The sequence below is a fragment of the Cyprinodon tularosa genome, unplaced genomic scaffold (assembly GCF_016077235.1).
Source record: "Cyprinodon tularosa strain WSP-4 unplaced genomic scaffold, ASM1607723v1 ctg1058, whole genome shotgun sequence".
Taxonomy (NCBI): Eukaryota; Metazoa; Chordata; class Actinopteri; order Cyprinodontiformes; family Cyprinodontidae; genus Cyprinodon; species Cyprinodon tularosa.
The window spans coordinates 177,599-200,008 of NW_024037847.1; the positions used below are offsets into that span (position 1 = coordinate 177,599).

Here is a 22,410-nt window from a genome sequence, read left to right on the forward strand (position 1 = left end):
CTCAGCTCAGGTGTTCTGAAGTCCACTGCAGCACAACTGGATGAGTTAGGAACTCCTTCTGTCTGCTCCTCTGCCTCTAACGGATAGAGACCCAGGAGAGATCCTGATACAGATTTTGGACTTTGACTAGGCCGTTCTGATCCAACATCTAACCCTGCTATGGTTTCTCCAGTTGGAGGTTTAGGGTGGTTCTCCTCCTGGAAGGTGGAGGTGCTCCTTGTGAATCTCCATCCATCTTCACTATAATCTCTGAACAGCTTCTCTGTCCCACAGCATGATGCTGCCACCACCCTGCAGACAGGTTCTGCTTCGGTTGGCTCTTCTTCACCAACATCATCTGGAGCAACAGGTCATCTCCTCAGGTCCCACTGGTGGAGACAGTCCAGATCTTCCAGGGTCCTGAGGACAGATGTTCCTGCAGAGCCTACATGGTCTGCTGGGTTCCCTCCTTGGTCTTCATAATGCTGGTTGTTCTCTAAAGAACCTCTGATGCCAGAACCAGAACCTTGGTTACTGAGGAGAATCCGGGGTTATATTACCAGGCTGTGGTTCCTCCTGGTTCCAATTGGTGGCTCTGAAAGTCTCCCTAGAACCCACTGAAGGTTCTGGAGAACCTGATAGAGTCCCTGTACCAGCAGGACAGGAGACACATTTAGAGAAGAACCAAGAACTGGCCGTGGTTCTGGTTCGACCCGGTCTCCTTCCAGCACCTGTTCTGATCCACTGATCTGAAGGTTCTGCAGAACCTGCTGAGATCCACCTCCAGGCAGCAGAACCAGAACCTACAGTTCTGTGTTGTTTTCCTGCAGTTCCTGCTGAGCCAGCGTCTTTCCCAGATTACCCCCCATCAGGGATTAACCCGCAGCTGTAATCTGATGAATACAAGCCGACTGTTCTTTCTAATCTCATGTCGCAGCAATAATTTGGTTAATCTGAGACACATCAGGACCTCTGCTGTTGTCATGGGAACCGTCACATGGTGAGGAGCTAGAACCAGGTCTTGGTTCTGCAGCCGGTTCTGGAGCAGATTAGTTCTGATTATTCTTCTGTGTGGAAATCAGGTTCTGGTCAGATAGTCTGAACCGGGTCAGAACCCATCCACCTGCAGAATCCGCTTTGGTTCTGATCCAAACATGTTTCTTCCAGAACCTTCCTGAGCTGCTGTCAGACCTTCAGGTTCTGATCAGTCCATCAGAATCTTCCTCCTCTGTCTGTGTGGACCTGTGGGGAGTTCTGGGCCCGGCCCAGAAACATTTGGATCTCAGTGCAAGAGTTCAGCACTTCTCTACTAATCCAGCTCCTCGTCTTCATCTCATCTCACACCTTCAACAAAAGGAGTCTTAATCTGGCAGCTTTAATCCTCGCTGCTCTGGAGACGCTGCCTTAATCCTGGGAGCGAGGCGGGGGGGCGACCCGCTGGGGGGGGGCGACCCGCGGGGGTTCTTCTCTAATCCGCCCGGACAGAACCAAACACGCAGCGAGCTGGAAGTTTGTGTCACTGGGGATAATTCCCAGCTCGCATTTCAGATTAAAGCAACAAGATTCCTTTCAAATCCTGCAGCCAGCGACGATGAGGAGGAGGTCCACCTTCATCATCTTCATCATCTTCATCATCATCCGCAGCTTAAGGTTCGGTTTTATTCAGAACCGGTTCAGGGGCCAAACGGGACCCGCTGGGCTCCTTACTGGTTTAGCTAACCAGCTTCCTGTGGTCAAAGACTAGTAATAGTAGAGCACTACTAGTAGTAGTGAACAGAGTGCAGATCACTGCTTGACGCCATTTCCTACAGTTTTTATATAATAACTCTAAATAACATTATTTATAATCAAAGAAGGAAAAAAAAATCTGATTATTTTAATAGTTTATCTAATGAGATGTAAACCTTCATGCACACACGTACAAAGATTATCGAAAATAGTGAAAACAATGTTTTGGGATCAGATTAAAGCAAAGGTGAATGTTTGGAGGGTCAGCTGACCGCCGCCGCCGCCGCCCTTCTAACAAACACGCTGATCAAGCAAAGACAAAGGAAAACAGCTCAGGGATTATTTTAATCCCTCATCTGTAATTCCCCTGCAGGCTGAGGTAGACCGCTCAGTGTTTCCAGTTCAGGAACCGCTCAGTGTTTCCAGTTCAGGAACCGCTCAGTGTTTCCAGTTCAGGAACCGCTCAGTGTTTCCAGTTCAGGAACCGCTCAGTGTTTCCAGTTCAGGAACCGCTCAGTGTTTCCAGTTCAGGAACCGCTCAGTGTTTCCAGTTCAAGAACCAGTCAGTGTTTCCAGTTCAGGAACCGCTCAGTGTTTCCAGTTCAGGAACCAGTCAGTGTTTCCAGTTCAGGAACCGCTCAGTGTTTCCAGTTCAGGAACCGCTCAGTGTTTCCAGTTCAGGAACCGCTCAGTGTTTCCAGTTCAAGAACCAGTCAGTGTTTCCAGTTCAGGAACCGCTCAGTGTTTCCAGTTCAGGAACCAGTCAGTGTTTCCAGTTCAGGAACCGCTCAGTGTGTCCAGTTCAGGAACCGCTCAGTGTGTCCAGTTCAGGAACCGCTCAGTGTGTCCAGTTCAGGAACCGCTCAGTGTTTCCAGTTCAGGAACCGCTCAGTTTTTCCAGTTCAGGAACCGCTCAGTGTTTCCGGTTCAGGAACCGCTCAGTGTTTCCAGTTCAGGAACCGCTCAGTGTTTCCAGTTCAAGAACAAGTCAGTGTTTCCAGTTCAGGAACCGCTCAGTGTTTCCAGTTCAGGAACCAGTCAGTGTTTCCAGTTCAGGAACCGCTCAGTGTTTCCAGTTCAGGAACCGCTCAGTGTTTCCAGTTCAAGAACCACTCAGTGTTTCCAGTTCAGGAACCAGTCAGTGTTTCCAGTTCAGGAACCGCTCAGTGTTTCCAGTTCAAGAACCACTCAGTGTTTCCAGTTCAGGAACCAGTCAGTGTTTCCAGTTCAGGAACCGCTCAGTGTGTCCAGTTCAGGAACCAGTCAGTGTTTCCAGTTCAGGAACCGCTCAGTGTTTCCAGTTCAGGAACCACTCAGTGTGTCCAGTTCAGGAACCAGTCAGTGTTTCCAGTTCAGGAACCGCTCAGTGTTTCCAGTTCAGGAACCGCTCAGTGTTTCCAGTTCAGGAACCGCTCAGTGTTTCCAGTTCAGGAACCAGTCAGTGTTTCCAGTTCAGGAACCGCTCAGTGTTTCCAGTTCAGGAACCAGTCAGTGTTTCCAGTTCAGGAACCGCTCAGTGTGTCCAGTTCAGGAACCGCTCAGTGTTTCCAGTTCAGGAACCGCTCAGTGTTTCCAGTTCAGGAACCGCTCAGTGTTTCCAGTTCAGGAACCGCTCAGTGTTTCCAGTTCAGGAACCAGTCAGTGTTTCCAGTTCAGGAACCGCTCAGTGTTTCCAGTTCAGGAACCGCTCAGTGTTTCCAGTTCAGGAACCAGTCAGTGTTTCCAGTTCAGGAACCGCTCAGTGTTTCCAGTTCAGGAACCGCTCAGTGTTTCCAGTTCAGGAACCAGTCAGTGTTTCCAGTTCAGGAACCGCTCAGTGTTTCCAGTTCAGGAACCAGTCAGTGTTTCCAGTTCAGGAACCAGTCAGTGTTTCCAGTTCAGGAACCAGTCAGTGTTTCCAGTTCAGGAACCGCTCAGTGTTTCCAGTTCAGGAACCGCTCAGTGTTTCCAGTTCAGGAACCAGTCAGTGTTTCCAGTTCAGGAACCAGTCAGTGTTTCCAGTTCAGGAACCAGTCAGTGTTTCCAGTTCAGGAACCAGTCAGTGTTTCCAGTTCAGGAACCGCTCAGTGTTTCCAGTTCAGGAACCGCTCAGTGTGTCCAGTTCAGGAACCAGTCAGTGTTTCCAGTTCAGGAACCGCTCAGTGTTTCCAGTTCAGGAACCAGTCAGTGTTTCCAGTTCAGGAACCAGTCAGTGTTTCCAGTTCAGGAACCGCTCAGTGTTTCCAGTTCAGGAACCGCTCAGTGTTTCCAGTTCAGGAACCGCTCAGTGTTTCCAGTTCAGGAACCGCTCAGTGTTTCCAGTTCAGGAACCGCTCAGTGTTTCCAGTTCAGGAACCGCTCAGTGTTTCCAGTTCAGGAACCGCTCAGTGTTTCCAGTTCAGGAACCGCTCAGTGTTTCCAGTTCAAGAACCGCTCAGTGTTTCCAGTTCAGGAACCGCTCAGTGTTTCCAGTTCAGGAACCAGTCAGTGTTTCCAGTTCAGGAACCGCTCAGTGTTTCCAGTTCAGGAACCGCTCAGTGTTTCCAGTTCAGGAACCGCTCAGTGTTTCCAGTTCAAGAACCGCTCAGTGTTTCCAGTTCAGGAACCGCTCAGTGTTTCCAGTTCAGGAACCAGTCAGTGTTTCCAGTTCAGGAACCGCTCAGTGTTTCCAGTTCAGGAACCGCTCAGTGTTTCCAGTTCAGGAACCGCTCAGTGTTTCCAGTTCAGGAACCGCTCAGTGTTTCCAGTTCAGGAACCAGTCAGTGTTTCCAGTTCAGGAACCGCTCAGTGTTTCCAGTTCAGGAACCAGTCAGTGTTTCCAGTTCAGGAACCAGTCAGTGTTTCCAGTTCAGGAACCGCTCAGTGTTTCCAGTTCAGGAACCAGTCAGTGTTTCCAGTTCAGGAACCGCTCAGTGTTTCCAGTTCAGGAACCGCTCAGTGTTTCCAGTTCAGGAACCGCTCAGTGTGTCCAGTTCAGGAACCGCTCAGTGTTTCCAGTTCAGGAACCGCTCAGTGTTTCCAGTTCAGGAACCGCTCAGTGTTTCCAGTTCAGGAACCGCTCAGTGTTTCCAGTTCAGGAACCGCTCAGTGTTTCCAGTTCAGGAACCGCTCAGTGTTTCCAGTTCAGGAACCGCTCAGTGTTTCCAGTTCAGGAACCAGTCAGTGTTTCCAGTTCAGGAACCGCTCAGTGTTTCCAGTTCAGGAACCAGTCAGTGTTTCCAGTTCAGGAACCAGTCAGTGTTTCCAGTTCAGGAACCAGTCAGTGTTTCCAGTTCAGGAACCGCTCAGTGTTTCCAGTTCAGGAACCAGTCAGTGTTTCCAGTTCAGGAACCGCTCAGTGTTTCCAGTTCAGGAACCGCTCAGTGTTTCCAGTTCAGGAACCGCTCAGTGTTTCCAGTTCAGGAACCGCTCAGTGTTTCCAGTTCAGGAACCGCTCAGTGTTTCCAGTTCAAGAACCGCTCAGTGTTTCCAGTTCAGGAACCAGTCAGTGTTTCCAGTTCAGGAACCGCTCAGTGTTTCCAGTTCAGGAACCGCTCAGTGTGTCCAGTTCAGGAACCGCTCAGTGTTTCCAGTTCAAGAACCGCTCAGTGTTTCCAGTTCAAGAACCGCTCAGTGTTTCCAGTTCAGGAACCAGTCAGTGTTTCCAGTTCAGGAACCGCTCAGTGTTTCCAGTTCAGGAACCGCTCAGTGTTTCCAGTTCAGGAACCGCTCAGTGTTTCCAGTTCAGGAACCGCTCAGTGTTTCCAGTTCAGGAACCGCTCAGTGTGTCCAGTTCAGGAACCGCTCAGTGTTTCCAGTGTTTCCAGTTCAGGAACCGCTCAGTGTGTCCAGTTCAGGAACCGCTCAGTGTTTCCAGTTCAGGAACCGCTCAGTGTTTCCAGTTCAAGAACCGCTCAGTGTTTCCAGTTCAGGAACCGCTCAGTGTTTCCAGTTCAGGAACCAGTCAGTGTTTCCAGTTCAGGAACCAGTCAGTGTTTCCAGTTCAGGAACCGCTCAGTGTTTCCAGTTCAGGAACCAGTCAGTGTTTCCAGTTCAGGAACCGCTCAGTGTTTCCAGTTCAGGAACCGCTCAGTGTTTCCAGTTCAGGAACCGCTCAGTGTTTCCAGTTCAGGAACCGCTCAGTGTTTCCAGTTCAGGAACCGCTCAGTGTGTCCAGTTCAGGAACCGCTCAGTGTTTCCAGTGTTTCCAGTTCAGGAACCGCTCAGTGTGTCCAGTTCAGGAACCGCTCAGTGTTTCCAGTTCAGGAACCGCTCAGTGTTTCCAGTTCAAGAACCGCTCAGTGTTTCCAGTTCAGGAACCGCTCAGTGTTTCCAGTTCAGGAACCAGTCAGTGTTTCCAGTTCAGGAACCAGTCAGTGTTTCCAGTTCAGGAACCGCTCAGTGTTTCCAGTTCAGGAACCAGTCAGTGTTTCCAGTTCAGGAACCAGTCAGTGTTTCCAGTTCAGGAACCGCTCAGTGTTTCCAGTTCAGGAACCAGTCAGTGTTTCCAGTTCAGGAACCAGTCAGTGTTTCCAGTTCAGGAACCGCTCAGTGTTTCCAGTTCAGGAACCGCTCAGTGGTTCCTGATCTATCTCTATAGTTCTGCTGCTATAGGCTTAGACTGCTGGAGGACATAGGGACCCGTTTTCCATCATTCTGTATTAACTGCTGTTCTTTCTTATATTCTTCTGATATGATCCTGATCTAAAACTATGAATTACCTCCTCAGCAGGTCATCAGGTTCTGCTGATTCCCAGTTTGGATGAATAACATCTAAACCAGCAGAATTCTGGACCTTCAGGTCTGGACATGGAAAACTTCTATGAGATAGCGCCAAGGATGAGGGAGGTCTGGTTGGTCTCCGTCTCCCGATACGCTCTCGCCTGTGTCCGACCTTTCAGACATTTCAGCATCTTTTTCTGAATCCCACATTGTAGCATGGCATAGACAATTCACGTTAGCAGTTTGAAGAACACCTGCTGGCTTCTGATGATTTCCTTTAGCTAACCAATGAGTGTTTGCGTTCTATGACTCATCCAATCACACTAGTTTTCACTAGATGTGGGCGGAGCCAATGATCTGCATTGGCTGGAGAACATGATGGGAAATAAATATTTAGAAACATTAAACCAGGGGAACCAGTTAAAAATCAACCAGTAAAGGTCTGGAGACATTTTTAATGATCTGTTACTTGAAACAGAATTTAAATTGAAATAAAATTAGATATTTATGCATTCATGTTATACATAAAAATAAAAAAATAGAAATTGCCAAAAATAGCATCCGGTGCTCTCAGAGGAGTCGACACTATGACTGTATATCCATTAGTAGTTAAAGGTCAAAGGTCAGAAAATGCTAATTCTGCCTGTAAAACAATGACAGCTTAATATGATCTGAAGCCTCATTGGGAGATTCTAAACAGGCTTTTGGAAAACTGATAATTTGCTGCTGTAATATTATAGATTTTTTTTAGAATTAAACGCTAGCAGATGTGCATAATCAAAAAATAACAGAAATACAATTATAGATCATTCAGTATTATAAGAAAGCCCACACTGTTTCTGAATAAAAACATTATTATACGAGTTAAGTTCTGTTCCGTTTGTCTCTTTCCTTGTAAGTGTGAAATGTCCCATTCTCCTGAATGCACCATAGCTCTCTGACGTTCATGAATGCATCTCACGGGTCTGTGAACGCTGTGCTGTGAAGATGCATGATTTTCCGCTTAAGACAAAGCTTTGCAGTTTCCAAACTCACGTCGGCATCACTGTTTATTGTTCTGTGTGAATTACTACAAATAAATAAAATAAATAAACGAATAAATCAGCCGAACCTCGGAAACAATCTTTAGATTTAACGTTGTTCTTATGAATCCCTGACCTCTGCATTAAACTTAAGCCAGGAGGAATGAGTAGGGATGCAGGATATAATCGGCCCCCTATCGGTATCGGCCTTAAAACTGAATATCGGACATCGGCCCCCCCACCGATATTTAACCCGATATTTGATCAGCTTCTGAGTTTCTAAAGTCTAAAAAAAATAAAAAATACTACTTCTTCTTCTTCCTCAAAAACTTCTTTTTTACAGACTTAAAAACTTCTAAAGACGAGGGAAAAAATATTGATCCATTAAAATATCCCAATATATTCATATGCTGATATATTGCCATTTAAAAACACCATATCAATCTCTTTTACTAATGAAATATTGCTATATGTCATCGTTATGCTACGAAATCCCCCGAAAATTCACCAAATGTTGCCATATTTTTATATGTTGATATATTGACGCGGTATCGATCTATTTTACTAACAAAATCTCACAAGAATTTGCAAAATATCACGAGAGTTTGAAACAGAACGATGAAATTTCACCAGATTCTGAAAGTAAAATAGATCGATACCGCGTTTTTAAAAATCTATTTGATATCAGCATATGAAAATATATTTGAGTTTATTATTTTTCAAAGTGTCAGAAATGGATAACAAAACTGCTATTTTCAATGACTACTTATTTTTGTCCAGCTTTAACATCGGTATCGATATCGGTTATCGGCTACATGAGTTTTAAAATATCGGCATATCGGCCAAAATCCCAATATTGCGCATCCCTAGTAACGAGTAACGTTTGTTTTAAAAATGTAAGGAATAGCAAAATACTCAGTATTGCAAAGACCCAAGGACAAGGGAGGCCTTGCATTGCCGGATTTTAGAGCATATTATTGGGCAGCCAATATTCAAAAGGTCTATACCTGGTACAACTCTCCCAACACAGACTGGTGTAGGATGGAGGCCTACTCATGTACCCCTGCCTCGTTGTCAGTTTTGATATGTTCCCCTCTAAATGCTCATCCCACTAAAGTCACCTCCAACCCAATTGTATTATCTACTATTAAAATTCTCAGACAATTTAAACGGCACTTTAAAATCACCTGTCTCTCCCCACTGATGCCCCTTTGTGAAAATTACTTATTCCCACCTGCTTCACTTGATCCGACTTTTTCTCTGTGGAAAGAGAAGGGGCTGGTAAACTTTGATCAATTCTATGACAAGAACATTTTTACTTCCTTCGATAACCTCAAAACTAAGTTCGCCCTCCCACAATCCCATTTATTTAGATATTTTCAGGCCAGAGATTTAGTTTGTTGTAACTTTCCCAATTTTCCCCATAAACCTCCTCTAACTCTTATTGATGTCATTCTATCTCTCCCGGCTGCTCCTGGATTCATTTCAGTCGTGACAAAATTAATCTTGTCATCAATACCATCCTCGCTGGTGACTAGAAATTCATGGGAAAAGGAGTTGGGTTGCACCGTGTCAGAAGAGGGGTGGAAGAGGGCCCTTGACAGGGTCAACTCCACCTCATCTTGTGCCAATCTGACTTTAATTCAGTTTAAGGTCCTACACAGGATACATTACTCCAAAGCTAAACTTAAAAAATTATTTAATACAAGTGATACATGTGACAGATGCTCTCTGTCACCAGCCAGTCATACACACATGTTCTTTTCCTGTCCCAGATTAAGCTCATTCTGGTCCTCTTTCTACAATATTTTTACAAAAGCTCTAAACAAGCCAGTGCCTCAGAGTCCTCTGACCTCCATCTTTGGTGTGCTTGAGGATCTCACACACTTCACGAACAGGGAAAGTAACGCTATTGCTTTCGCATCTCTGGTAGCCCGGAGACGCATATTACTTCAATGGAAGGATAAGAATCCTCCCTCCCCTGACTCTTGGCTCAAGGATCTAATGTCACTCCTACACTTAGAAAAAATCAAGTACAGCATCAGGGGATGCATCGACAAATTTTATAAAACTTGGAATCCCATTCTTTCCTTAGTTGATTCAACTCCCTCCTAAGATGATTAAAAAGTATGGCTTTAATTAAGACACACTGACATAACCACTCTCTAATTGAATCTCTACAAATTTTCCAGTGGTTTGATCTGTTGGAACACCAGCCAGGATTTTAAGAGAGGCCAGTGGTTGGGTTAGGGATTTGGTGGTCGAACCTTAAGCACAACATGTAACTGTCATAGTTATATTTTTGATTTTGTTTTCTAAGCATTTCTGATCCCTCCTCTTTTTTTTTTTTTTTTTTTTTTTTTTTGTAATTTGCTTGTTGGTTCTGTAAATGTTCTCCCCTCCTGTTTTCTCGTTACGAGGGAGAGAATCATGTTGGCTTATTGTTAATATTTTTCATTGTTTTCCTGGGAATGTAGGGAGATGGAGGATAAGTGAAATGTATTCCCATGTAAATTAATGTTTTGTACCCATCTAACCCAATAAAAAAATATATGGTAAAAAAAAATGTAAGGAATAGAAAGTACAGATACTGGTGTGAAAATGTACTGAGTAGAAGAAGAAGTAGGAAGTAAAATAAGTAATAGAGTATCGATACCTAGAAAGTGTCCTTAAGTCCAGTAACAAAGTATTTGTACTTGGTTACCTGACACCTCTGAACACGAGATGTGCCTAAAAGGTTCCTGAACTTCTACCTCCTTTGCGGTGACGTCATCCCTGAGGGGTCCGGCTCTCTGTTCCTCTATGCTAACAGCTCAGTCTGGTCTAGAAGGGACATGATCAGCTGAACCCAGAGTTCTGATCAGCTGAACCCAGAGTTCTGATCAGCTGAACCCAGAGTTCTGATCAGCTGAACCCAGAGTTCTGATCAGCTGAACCCAGAGGAAGGAAGGAGGTCTGAGTTCTGAGAGAGATTAATACCTAAACACACCTGAGGGTGGTGTGAGTTTAATCTGTGAGCTTCATTAAAAACCCTGACAAGACACAACAAAGAGCTGACTGCGACTGAACAAAACACCGACCCCCCCCCCCCCCACACACACACACACAGACTCAGAGGAGAAGGTAAAGTCCTGAATCAGCGACAGTGGTGAACCTGGACACAGCGGGTCACCAGGGAAAGAGTGTTGCTGAGTTAACAGTGGCGCTCTAATTACAGACTCTGTGTTCATGATCTAATTTAAAGGAACATTCAGTGGTTTTTACAGTTTGATCCTCCAGGAAGCAGCTGGGCTGTGGATCAGGGCAGGAATGGATCAGAACCGACGTGTAAACAGCAGCGGGTTTCCAGACGCTGCATCAGGTACCAACCCTCTGTTAGAGTCTGACCAGTAGAAACAGCTGGATTAACGCGTAGAGCTGCAACACGTAGAATAGGCCCTGCAACTACCACTGTTTTCAAACTGTGGAAGCAAGATGGCGCCAGTGTTTGAGGCTTGCCGTCTGACTCTCCTCCTGTTTTGTTTCTGTCTCCTGTCAGGTTTTAATTTTATTACAAGTGTAAACTCTCTTATTGTGTATGATCGCCAAACATTGCTGGACATTGGTGCCTCAGCTGGAAACACGTTACTGAGGACGTATAATGCAGAAAAAACTTCGACCCGGCCGTTGGGCATTCCAGCTCACCTGTGTCGTTTCTGGATTTTGCCTTTCTGTTGGAAGCGGGCGCGCCGCCGTGGAAGGCGCAGCGGTCGGCTGGTGCGATTGAAGGCTGCCCTGCGGCGCGGTTTCTCTGCCTCCGCGATGTGTGGTCTGGTGCCTCGCCTTTCCTGTCCATTGTGTGTGTTGGATCCCGTGGATTCCTGTCTGGTTCCTGTCGGTGGAGGCTGGGATGGAGTGTTCCAGTCCCGTGGTCCCTGCGCTTCTCGGCCCTGTAGACGCAGGGTGAATCCTAGCAACCTGCGCCCTCTCTGCCGGGAGTCCCGGACGGCAGCTGATGACGTGGATCCGCCGATTTCTGTCAGGATCGGTTTGGTAAATGCCAGGTCGCTGGCAAATAAAACTTTCGTAATTAGGGATTTCTTTTCCTCTCAAGGATTAGATTTTTTATTTATAACAGAATCATGGACACGTGGCTTGGGTGATTCCAGCATTTTTAATGAACTTGTCCCAGGGAACTGCAGCTATTTTAATTCTCCAAGGATGTCGGGCTCTGGTGGAGGAATAGTGACTGTTTTTAAAAGTAGTTTTACTTGCAAGCAGTTGCCCGTACCCTCGTTTAGTAGCTTTGAGCTGAGCCTATTTGAACTTGGCAGCTCTCACACTGTGTTGTGTGCTGCAGTCTATCGGCCACCAAAGTATAACAAAAATTTTATAAATGACTTTTCTGATTTCTTGGCCGATATCATGCCAAAATATGACCGAGTTCTCATTGTTGGTGATTTTAATATTCATGTCTGCTGTCCGACTTCACCTATGGCTCAGTCATTTCTTAATGTTATTGATTCTTTTAATTTTGTGCAGTCTGTGACTGGTGCTACTCATGAACATGGTCACACTCTTGATTTGGTTTTATCTTATGGTCTACCAGTCTTTAACTTAGAAATTGGTGACTCATTCTTTTCTGACCATATGCCTGTTTTATTTGAGACAACGCTGTCCCGTGGAAAAGCTAAAACTCGAGCTGCAGCTCGGCTCTGTCGTGTTTTTAACCCTACTACTGCTGGTCAGTTTTCTTCTGTTTTTAATCAGAACTGTACTATTCAGTCACTTCATTTGGATGGGATTAAACTGATTTCAGATAATAAAGTAAAAAATCTTGGTGTTATTTTTGATCAGGACCTGTCATTTAAATCCCATATCAAAGAGGTTTCTAGAATTTCCTTCTTTCATCTGAGGAATATTGCAGAAATGAGCAATCTCCTGTCCAGGGGTGATGCTGAGAAACTAGTCCATGCATTTGTTACTTCAAGGCTGGACTATTGTAATTCTTTACTATCAGGAAGTCCACAAACTGTAGTTAAAAGCCTTCAGCTGATCCAAAATGCTGCAGCCAGAGTTCTAATGAAAATGAAAAAGAGAGATCATATCTCGCCTATCCTGGCTTCTCTTCATTGGCTTCCTGTTAAATCCAGAATAGAATTTAAAATCCTCCTTCTCACATATAAAGCCTTAAATGGCCAAGCTCCATCTGATATCAGAGATCTGATTGTTCCTTATGTTCCTAACAGAGCACTTCGCTCTCAATCTGCAGGTTTACTAGTGGTTCCTAGAACTTCTAAAAGTAGAATGGGAGGCAGATCTTTTAGTTCTCAGGCTCCTCTCCTGTGGAACCAACTACCAGTTTTAGTCCGTGAGGCAGACACCCTGTCTACTTTTAAGGCTAGGCTTAAAACTTTCCTTTTTGATAAAGCTTATAGTTAGGGTGGCTCAGGTTATCCTGATCTATCTCTATAGTTATGCTGCTATAGGCTTAGACTGCTGGAGGACATAGGGACCCCCATTTCATCATTCTGCTTCATTCTCTCTCTGTTCTCCTATTCTGCAGAATCTGTTAGTTCAATCTCTAACCTTCTGCTCTCTCTGCTTTTCCTCAGAGTAGCTTTGCCTCATCTGTTCCTGTTTGGCTGTGACGTCATCCTGGAAAAAAACATCAGCTGTGCTGCTGCCATCAACACCCTTGTTTATAGATGTTGGAGATCGGCCTGTTTTCCAGTGTGGTCCTGTTTCTCTGACCGTGACTGAGTGGATGTGCTCTCTTCGTCCTCTGGCATGGGAGCTGCCTTGGAGCTCGTCTGCCTGGCTGTGTGTTTCCTGGAGGGGCCGCCTTTTACAGCTGCTTTTTGTATCTCTGCTTCTGTCTCCTTGAACCCCAGTGGGCCTCAGCAGATGGCCGCTCACACTGAGCCTGGTTCTGCTGGAGGTTTCTTCCTGCTAAAAGGGAGTTTTTCCTCTCCACTGTCGCTACAAGCATGCTTAGTGTGGGGGATTGCTGAAGAGTCAATGAGTCGATGCAATCAGCTGGTTTTCCTTAGATAGAAAACTTTGTATCAATTTGACTGTATGATCTGGTTGAACTGTAAAGTGCCTTGAGATGACATGTGTTGTGAATTTGGCGCTATATAAATAAACTGAATTGAATTGAATTGAATTGTGGGAAATAACACTGAGGAACTCAGCAACTGGTTTTATTCTACCAGTAAAGCAGCCTTGGATTTGGTGGCACCTCTAAAAATTAGATTTCCAAAATCCAAGCATGAACCCTGGTTAAATGAGGTCACTCGGGCTGCCAGGAGAGACTGCCGCAGAGCAGAACGCAAATGGAGAAAGGACAAATTACAGGTGTCTCTCCAAACATTAAAGGAATGTTGGCGCTGTTATCAAAGGATTGCAAAAGGCAGCCAAAGAAAATACCTGTCGGGTTTGATTGTATCAAATAGTCAGAATCCTGCTATCCTATTTAAAATTATTAACTCTGTTCTAAATGATTCACATAGTGGCTTTATGGAGACCTCACCTGCTGCATGTGAAAACTTCTTACACTTTTTTGATAAGAAAGATGCTTCTATTAGGGCCCAGATTATCCCCTCTTCTTATGATCCTTCAGTTGTGGTGCCTTGTTCTGGTGTTTTCCACAGCTTTGAATGTGTGAACTTGCAATTATTGCAGGAGGTGGTTAATCACTTAAGGCCAACTGGTTCTCCAAATGATGTTATTTCGCCCCAATTATTTAAAGAAGCTTTCTCTGCTATAGGTCCTTCTGTCCTTGCTCTTGTAAATAGTAGCTTGTCCTCAGGCATTGTTCCTAACGCTCTGAAGCATGCAGTTCTGCAGCCTCTACTTAAGAAACCAGCTTTGGATCCTACTGTTCTGGCAAATTATCGACCTATCTCTAAATTGCCTTTTATTTCAAAAATTCTTGAGAAGGTAGTCTGTAATCAGCTAATGGCCTATCTTAATGAACATAATGTATTAGAGGTTTTTCAGTCCGGTTTTAAACCATTTCATAGCACAGAGTCAGCCCTTTTAAAAGTTTTTAATGATATACTTTTAGCAACTGATTCAGGTGACGTTGTTGTTTTGGTGCTGTTGGATTTATCATCTGCTTTTGATACAGTTGATGATGTCATTTTACTTTCCCGTCTGGAACAGTGGGTGGGCGTCGGTCACATAGCTCTAGATTGGTTTAGATCATATTTGGCTGAACGTACTTTTTGTGTCTGTCTTGATGGCCATAGGTCCCCCTCTGCTCCACTGTCGTGTGGTGTCCCACAGGGCTCAGTTCTAGGCCCGCTCCTTTTCTCACTTTACCTTCTTCCGCTCGGCTCTATTTTAAGAAAACATGGGATTGCCTTTCACTGCTATGCAGATGACACACAGATATACTTACCGCTAAAGAATATATACTCCACCTCTCTTCGGTCTCTGTTTTTATGTCTTGAAGATGTGAAGGCCTGGGTGGCCCTAAATTTTTTAAAACTCAATGAGGACAAGACGGACGTAATGATCTTTGGCAGATCCACTGCTGATTCCGTGACTAGTCTTGGCTCCTTGGCTCAGTACGTTAAGCCGGTTATTACAAATTTAGGGGTTAAGATGGATGCTGGTCTTAAAATGGAAGCGCACATCAGAGCCGGTATAAAGTCCAGCTTTTTCCACTTAAGGCAGCTAGCAAAAGTAAAACCTATTCTTTCCAGACAGCATTTCGAAACAGTGATCCATGCATTTGTGACGACACGGCTGGATTACTGTAACTCACTTTATATAGGGGTCAGCGACTTGTATATTTCTCATCTTCAGAGGGTTCAAAATGCTGCTGCACGTCTTTTAACAGGTACACGAAAATTCGACCACATTTCCCCTGTTTTAGCTTCCTTACACTGGCTGCCAGTACATTTTAGGATTAATTTTAAAATTCTTTTATTTGTTTTTAAAACTCTTAATGGCCTTGCTCCTTCTTATCTGTCTGAGCTGTTACATTCTTACACACCCTCCCGTTCCCTCAGGTCAGCTGATCAGTTGCTTCTGAGGGTCCCAAAGACAAAATGCAGCTCAGAGGAGACCGAGCTTTTTCTGTGGCAGCTCCTAAGCTGTGGAACGATCTGCCTCTGAGCTGAAGACAGGCCTCTTCTCTTACTGCTTTTAAGTCCCTTCTTAAGACTCATCTTTTTTCCTTGGCTTTTGACACAATTTGAGACGTTTTACTTTGTTTTATTCTTTTTGTATACTAATATGTATTTTACACTCGTTTTTTCTCTATTTTATAATTTTATTGTATTTTATGATTGTGTACAGCACTTTGGTCCTGTTCGGTGTATAAAGTGCTTCATAAATAAAGTTGGTATGGTATGGTATGGTACTGCTTTAGACCAACGGCCTACAACCTTTCAGCATCTAAGTTAGCCCTCCATCTACCTGGAGGGGGGGGATTTACCATTAGGCAATAATAGGCAGATGCTTAGGGCCCCAGGTTCCTGGGGGCCCCATAAAACTCTGTTTCCATGTATGGTTAATAGAACTATTCCTTTTTCTGCCCATTAACCATGTTTTTGATCAGAAGTCCTTTGGCTAAAATGCCATCGGAACGTTGATAATATTAAGCGTGTCTCTATAAAGTGACCTGATGCGGATTAGAGCTATAGAAATTAAATTAATTGTAGTAAACAAAGGAACAATTGAACAGTAAAAGAACAGAAGAGAGGAAAATAAACTAACAATAAAAATATTTTAAATAAAAACGGCCGGGGAACAGTTAGACTAAGTCCAAGGAGGCGGGACCATGAAAACTCTGATCTCTGATTGGCTGATCATTCTGGAAATCACCTCAACAGAATCAGTGTTAGCCCCGCCCACTGGACAGGAGTTTTTTTTTTTTTTTTTAAAGAAAAAAACTTTATTTAACCAATGTACATTACACCAGGAAGCTACGCTTCATTTGGCGAGCTAATCTGAATGGTTCATCTGGAGAGCGAGATCATCTGTGGTAGCAGCTCTAGACGTCTTCCAGGCATGAGAGGAAAACTAGCAGCAGCTCAGCGGACAGGATGGAGGAACGGTAGCCGGCGCACGCTGATGATGTCATACACACGCCGCTTTGTTTTTAAAAGATATAAATATAAAGAATCTAACTATGGATGTCTGGGGGACAGTGATTGGCCTCCATGTTCTGGATGCTGGCGTACCATAAAGAATAAATGATGAACAGTTTAGTTTGTGCCTTCAAGTCGTTGCCCATAGGAAGACGTTACTGGATATAACCTAACGGAATATCTTCAGAACGGCTCCAAATGACACTAAACTCAGATGGGAGAGTAGAACATGATGGAATAACGGAAAATCAAGGAAACAATGGAAAAAAAAAAAACAGCGTTCTCCTTTAACTGTTTAGAGACCAGATGTAAATAAATGGTAAAAACCAAAATCTACTTTAAATCTCTCTCTAAATGTGTTATTATGGATATATTTGTTATTGAATCCACATCCTGATTCCTAATGACCGTTTAACCAAGTGATGAATCAATAAATCAAACTTTCATTATTAGATATATGTTATAAATATATAACAGTTAATTAAGGTCTGGGCTTAGTGTTATATATATTATACTTTATCTGAGGTTATTTATTTCTGTTTATTAAATAATTGAGTAAATCTGTAGGAGCTGCAAATAGCCGACTGGCTGTTCCATAAACCAGAAGCATCATGGAGGAAAATCATCTCAGATGTGATGGTGGAACAGAACAGATCCAAACAGAGAGGAAAATCAGCCGTTACCCACGGCGACCGGGCAAACTCACTATTCGCACCTTCAAGATCTGGTCAAAAGTCAGGCCTCAACGGTCTAAACCCGACATCAGGTCCAAAGTCAAACTTCAACGGTCTAAACCCGACATCAGGTCCAAAGTCAAACTTCAACGGTATAAACCCGAGATCTGGTCTAATGTCATACCTCAACGGTATAAACCTGAAATCTAGGCCAAAATCGGACCTCAACAGTCTAAAACCGACATTGGGTCCAAAGTCAGGCCTCAGCAGTCTAAACCCGACATTGGGTCCAAATTCGGACATCAGCAGTCTAAACCAGACATTGGGTCCAAAGCCAGACTCTGACGGTATAAACCAGACATTGGGTCCAAATTCGGACATCAGCAGTCTAAACCCGACATTGGGTCCCAAGGTGGACCACAGCAGTCTAAACCCGACATTAGGTCCAAAGCTGGACTTCGACGGTATAAACCCGACATTGTGTCCAAATTCGGACATCAATGGTCTAAACCAGACATTGGATCCAAAGTCGGACCTTAGCGGTCTAAAACCAACATTTGGTCCAGAGTCGGACCTCGACAGTATAAATTTGACATTGGGTCCAAAGTCGGACCTTGACAGTCTAAACCAGACATTGGGTCCAAAGTTGGAACTCTGCAGTATAAACCCGACACTGTGTCCAAATTCGGACATCAGAGGTCTAAACCGGACATTGGGTTCAAAGTAGGACCTCAATAGTCTAAACCCGACATTGGGTCCAAAGTCTGACCTTAGCAATCTAAACCCCAAATCATCTCCAAATTCGGACATCAGCAGTCTAAACCCAACATCAGGTCCAGAGTCGGCCCTTGACAGTATAAATTTGACATTGGGTCCAAAGTCAGACCACAGCAGTCTAAACCCAACATTGGGTCCAAAGTCGGACCACAGCGACCTAAACCTGACACTGAGTGCAAAAATCGGGCCCTGAGGATATAAACCCAAGATAAATGTTCAATGACCAGAGCTACTGTAGCATGAAAACATCTGGATCTCAGGAGGTTCTGATCACATCTTTCTTTCATGCAGTCTGGTTCCAGCAAGTCTAACAGCCGTCGTTAAAAGCAGAATCATCCTGATCATCCTCGGCCCGAGGCTCCGCTGGAACAAACAGAACCTGAAGCAGAACCAGTGAAAGGCTGCAGGCACTGAGCACCCCCACCCCCCGCATTGTTCCTTCTTCATGACGACGATGAAGATGATGATGATGAGGACGCTCCTGGAGCTCCTCATTGCGGCGGTGACACGAGGGCTTCGGTCCAGTTGGGCAAATGTCGGAAGTTTAAAGCCTGCAGCTTTTCTACTGAAATATTCAGGAACCAGAACCTTTAAAGAACCAGAACCGAGCTCAGAATATCTACAAAGATCAGGTAGAAAAACAGAAACTAGAGCTGCAATTAGAGACACAACCCACCATTAAGAGAACTGAGGCTGGCTCAGAAAGGTACCAGAACTGACCTGAGGGGGAACCAGAACTCTGAAGGTTTTCTTTTGGACCAGAACTGTTTTCCGGTCCCTGCAGCAGAACCAAACCCAGAGTTCTGCTGCAACAGAGAGGATGGCCCAGCAGCTCCTGGTTCTGCTGGATTCTACTGATCACATGTGGTGGGGGTCCAAAATCAGCTTTGGTTCTGATCCAGAAATCCACTGTGGATCGGAACCGAGGAGACTCTGACGATCCAGAACCTCTGGACTCTGAGACGTTCTCCTCTGGCAGAAGGAGACCAGAACCCGAACCGAGGGAACCTTCAAGCTCCAAGTCTGAGATTCCCTTTCTGGCTCAGATGGAACCTCCAGAACCTTCAGAACCTCCGCAAGCTCAGGAACCTCCAGAACCTTCAGAACCTCCGCAAGCTCAGGAACCTCCAGAACCTTCAGAACCTCCGCAAGCTCAGGAACCTCCAGAACCTCCAGAACTCAACCCTAACCCTCCGGAATGAGGAAGAGGAGCAGAAGAGGAGGAGATTTTCCAGCTGGAAACTTGGATGCCAACACTGAAGACGACCCCCCCCACCCCTTCTCCGGTTCTTAGCCTCTCCAGAACCCCCCACCCCCCACCCACCCCGCGGTCCGCTTACCTTTGAAGGTGTCTCCTCGTGTCCCCAGAGCTCCCAGTGAAACCAGCAGCAGAGCGGCGGCCAGCAGCAAACTTCCAGTCCGCTCCATGTTGGGGAAAAAAACTCCTGAGAACTCCGAGCCTCTTTCCTCCTCCTCCTCCTCTTCCTCCTCCTCCTCTTCCTCCCCCCGGACTCCTCTGGGGCTCTAACACGCGCACTGAGGGACTGCGGCGCGCGGCCAGGTGAGCGCGGACAGGTGAGTTCGGTGCTTTGATCCTCCGGCTTGTTTCTGCGAAGGAGACAGACAGACAGGGAGCGCGAGACACGGAGAGGGTGTACCGAGTAGCTTGTGACGTCACGGGGGTCGAGAGACACCGAAAGAGAGTCAGAGAGAGGGAGAGAGGGGGGGGGGGTCAGCGTTCCTCTGAACTTTAACTGATTTAATAATTAATTAATTTATTATCCATAAAATGTTGAATAAGGCGGCACCGTTTGATCTGCTTTGGTGAAAAATGATCAAATTTCTGATCTGATCAGATGTTTGGTTCCAGTTTTAGTTGTTTATAAACAGAAATGTTTCTTTTTTATGTCCTAAAACATGAAATAAATCTTCTTCCATTCAGCAAAAATGTTTTAAATTCACTCATTTCTGATTTTTCTAAATAGAATTAAAATGCTGAGTGAGATCAATGAGATGCTGAGGATCTTTACTGCCAAAAACATCTGGAAATAAGTCAAAATGTCTTAAAATAAGTTTAATCTGAGCAGGTAAAGAAGATGATCTGCCAATAAAATGAGTAGTTTTATTCTTCAAATAAGATAATTAGATAAAATGCAATTAAAATAAGACAATCTAATTATTTTTTCTTATTTCAACTATAAATTGTCTTGTTCCATCTGCAGAGTTTCTCACTTAGCTCCTAAATTCAAGAACAAAACGCTTATTTTAAGAAAAATGACTCATTTAGACAGATTTTTTTTGCAGTGCGGTTTAGTGATTTTGAAGCGGAGCTACTTGCTGCCCCCTGCTGGAGAGAAGAGGTTACTGTGAGCTCCGGTTCTCTGCCGAACAGTGAACAGGGAAGGGGGGCCTAGTGGTCCTGAGGTTCTGAGTTCCACTCCCACAGACTGGCATCTGGGTCCCTGAGCAAGACCCTTAACCCCACACTGCTCCCCGAGGGGAGGGGTTAAATGCAGAGAGGGAGTTTCTCCAATCTGAGATCAATAAAGTTGATTCTAACAGAGCTGGTCATGTGACCAGGCTTGTAAACGCTACAGGAAGCCATCATGGCGCCGTTCCTCTGTGTTTGCGCTTTTCTCCAGTGAGCTTTACATGTGAAGAGAATAAAACTGTTCCTTAGTTGCTTCCAGAGAAGAAAACAAAACAAAGAATCTCCTTTCAGAGCTTCTAGTGCTTCACCGCCCCCTGCTGGACAGAAAGAAATCACTTCCTGATTTCAGTCATCAGAATCACATTTAATGAACTCAGAGGGAATTTAACTTGCTGTTGATCGTGTAGACACAATATAGACTATAGCTATATACAATATAAAGCATACAATATATATTACATAGCAAAATGCTATATCATGTTAATTAATCCAGGTTTAAAATGAAGTTTTGTTTCATGATATTATGTTTTCCAGCAGAACCTGATAACATTTAAAAAAATGTGCCTTCTTAAACCAGATGTTCTGATGAAAAATGGACTTAAGATGATAAATATCATATAAACGAGGGGAATTGATTTACCTCCTTGATTGATTGATTGGTTGATTGATTGGTTGATTGATCTCACAGTGGAGGAATGTCAATTGTTCCATCAGCTCAAATAGTTAAAGGAGAAGAAGGTGCATGATGGGATATATACAGTGTGTCCACAGCTGTGTTTTTAAAAGCTGGATTACTTTACAGGGTTATTGCACAGGGTGTTTACAGGAGTATTTAATGAACCTTTGGGTGGAAGGTGGCGTCCATGATGGATGGAAGCTTGGACAGCTCCCTCCTCTCAGCCACTGAGTCCAGAGTGCCGCCTAGGACAGAACCGGCCAGTTTGTTCAGTCTCTTTGTGTCCCGCTCTGCGCTGTCAGGGGACCAGCAGACGACAGCGTAGAGGAGGGCTGAGGCCTTCACAGAGTCAGAGAAGGTTTGAAGCAGGAGCCTGCTCACTGCAGAGGAGCTCAGCCTCCTCAGGAGGTGGAGGGAGGCGGCTCTGGCCCTTCTTTAAAGGGCATTGTTGTTATGAGTCCAGTTTATTATTGACGTAAAGACCCAGGGATTTGAAACTCTCCACAGTTTCTATGTCCTGCCCCTGGATGTTCATGGGGGAGTGAGGTGGGTGAGTGAGGTGAAGTCCATCACCATCTCCTTGGTCTTACTGGTGTTCAGACGCAGGTGGTTCTTCTCTCACCAGTCCACAAAGTTCATGATGACTGATCAATACTCCAGCTCGTTCAATGGCCGCGTCATTGTAGAACTTCTGGAGATGGCAGCTGAACGTGTTGGAGATGAAGTTCAAGGTGCAAAGGGTGAAGAGGAAGGGAGACAGAACGTGGCCTTGGGGGGCCCCGCTACTCCAGGTAAAATGTCTAAGGGTTTGAAGAAGACTAATCCTGGAGACAAAGTGATCCAAGCCCATGGCCCCTAGTAGGGCCCCTGGCAGAGAGCCGTAAAACTGACAGCCATTCAAAGGTCCTCATGTAAGGTGGGTGCTTTATCGGGGGAACCTGGTCTAGAATAGTAGAGCCAGGGTAGCCAGGTGCCTGAAGAAGCAGTTCACAGGAGGCCAGGTTCATCTTTGACATGGAGATCACTTTAGGAAGCAGGAAGGATCCAGCTTTGCTGTGAGAGGTTGAACAGTACTGACCTGATATTAGACTAAGTTGGGGTTGGACTATGTAACCCCCCCTCCTGGAGAGAGGCTGGTCTTTCTCCTTCATTAGATATGCTGAAGGAGAAAGGCATGGAGGGATACTCAACCCCCCTGACTAAGCACCTCAGGCAGGGTGCCATCTGAGGAATGGACTGTTCTCCATTAAGTGCTTCGATGACTCTGACTTAGAAAAGTTTTATTGTCATTTTTTGTACACAGGGTTTATACAAAATGACGTTTAATTTTGTACAGAGAGTGAATGAGCAGCAGCTT

General features: G+C 44.9%; 1 protein-coding gene and 1 long non-coding RNA gene across 12 annotated transcripts in view; one reads left to right on the plus strand and one right to left on the minus strand.

Annotated features, from left to right (window-relative positions):
* The window catches only part of LOC119784034 (receptor-type tyrosine-protein phosphatase mu-like), a 175,520-nt gene extending 155,912 nt beyond the window's left edge, over window positions 1–19,608 (minus strand). For 4 of the 11 annotated variants that reach the window (XM_038285933.1, XM_038285902.1, XM_038285909.1 and 1 more), the window contains exon 1: window positions 19,287–19,607. In XM_038285933.1, the coding sequence (XP_038141861.1) occupies window positions 19,287–19,374 (88 nt within the window). In that variant the 5' untranslated portion in view covers window positions 19,375–19,607. Of the gene's footprint in view, window positions 1–19,286 lie in introns of all 11 variants that reach the window. The other 7 variants (XM_038285958.1, XM_038285966.1, XM_038285950.1 and 4 more) reach the window with 2 other exon arrangements.
* LOC119784099 lies at window positions 1,451–19,015 on the plus strand. Its single transcript, XR_005280891.1, has 3 exons — window positions 1,451–1,629; window positions 10,676–10,770; window positions 18,238–19,015. It is a non-coding gene; the product is annotated as an uncharacterized LOC119784099 (long non-coding RNA).
* Window positions 19,609–22,410: the final 2,802 nt, after the last annotated feature.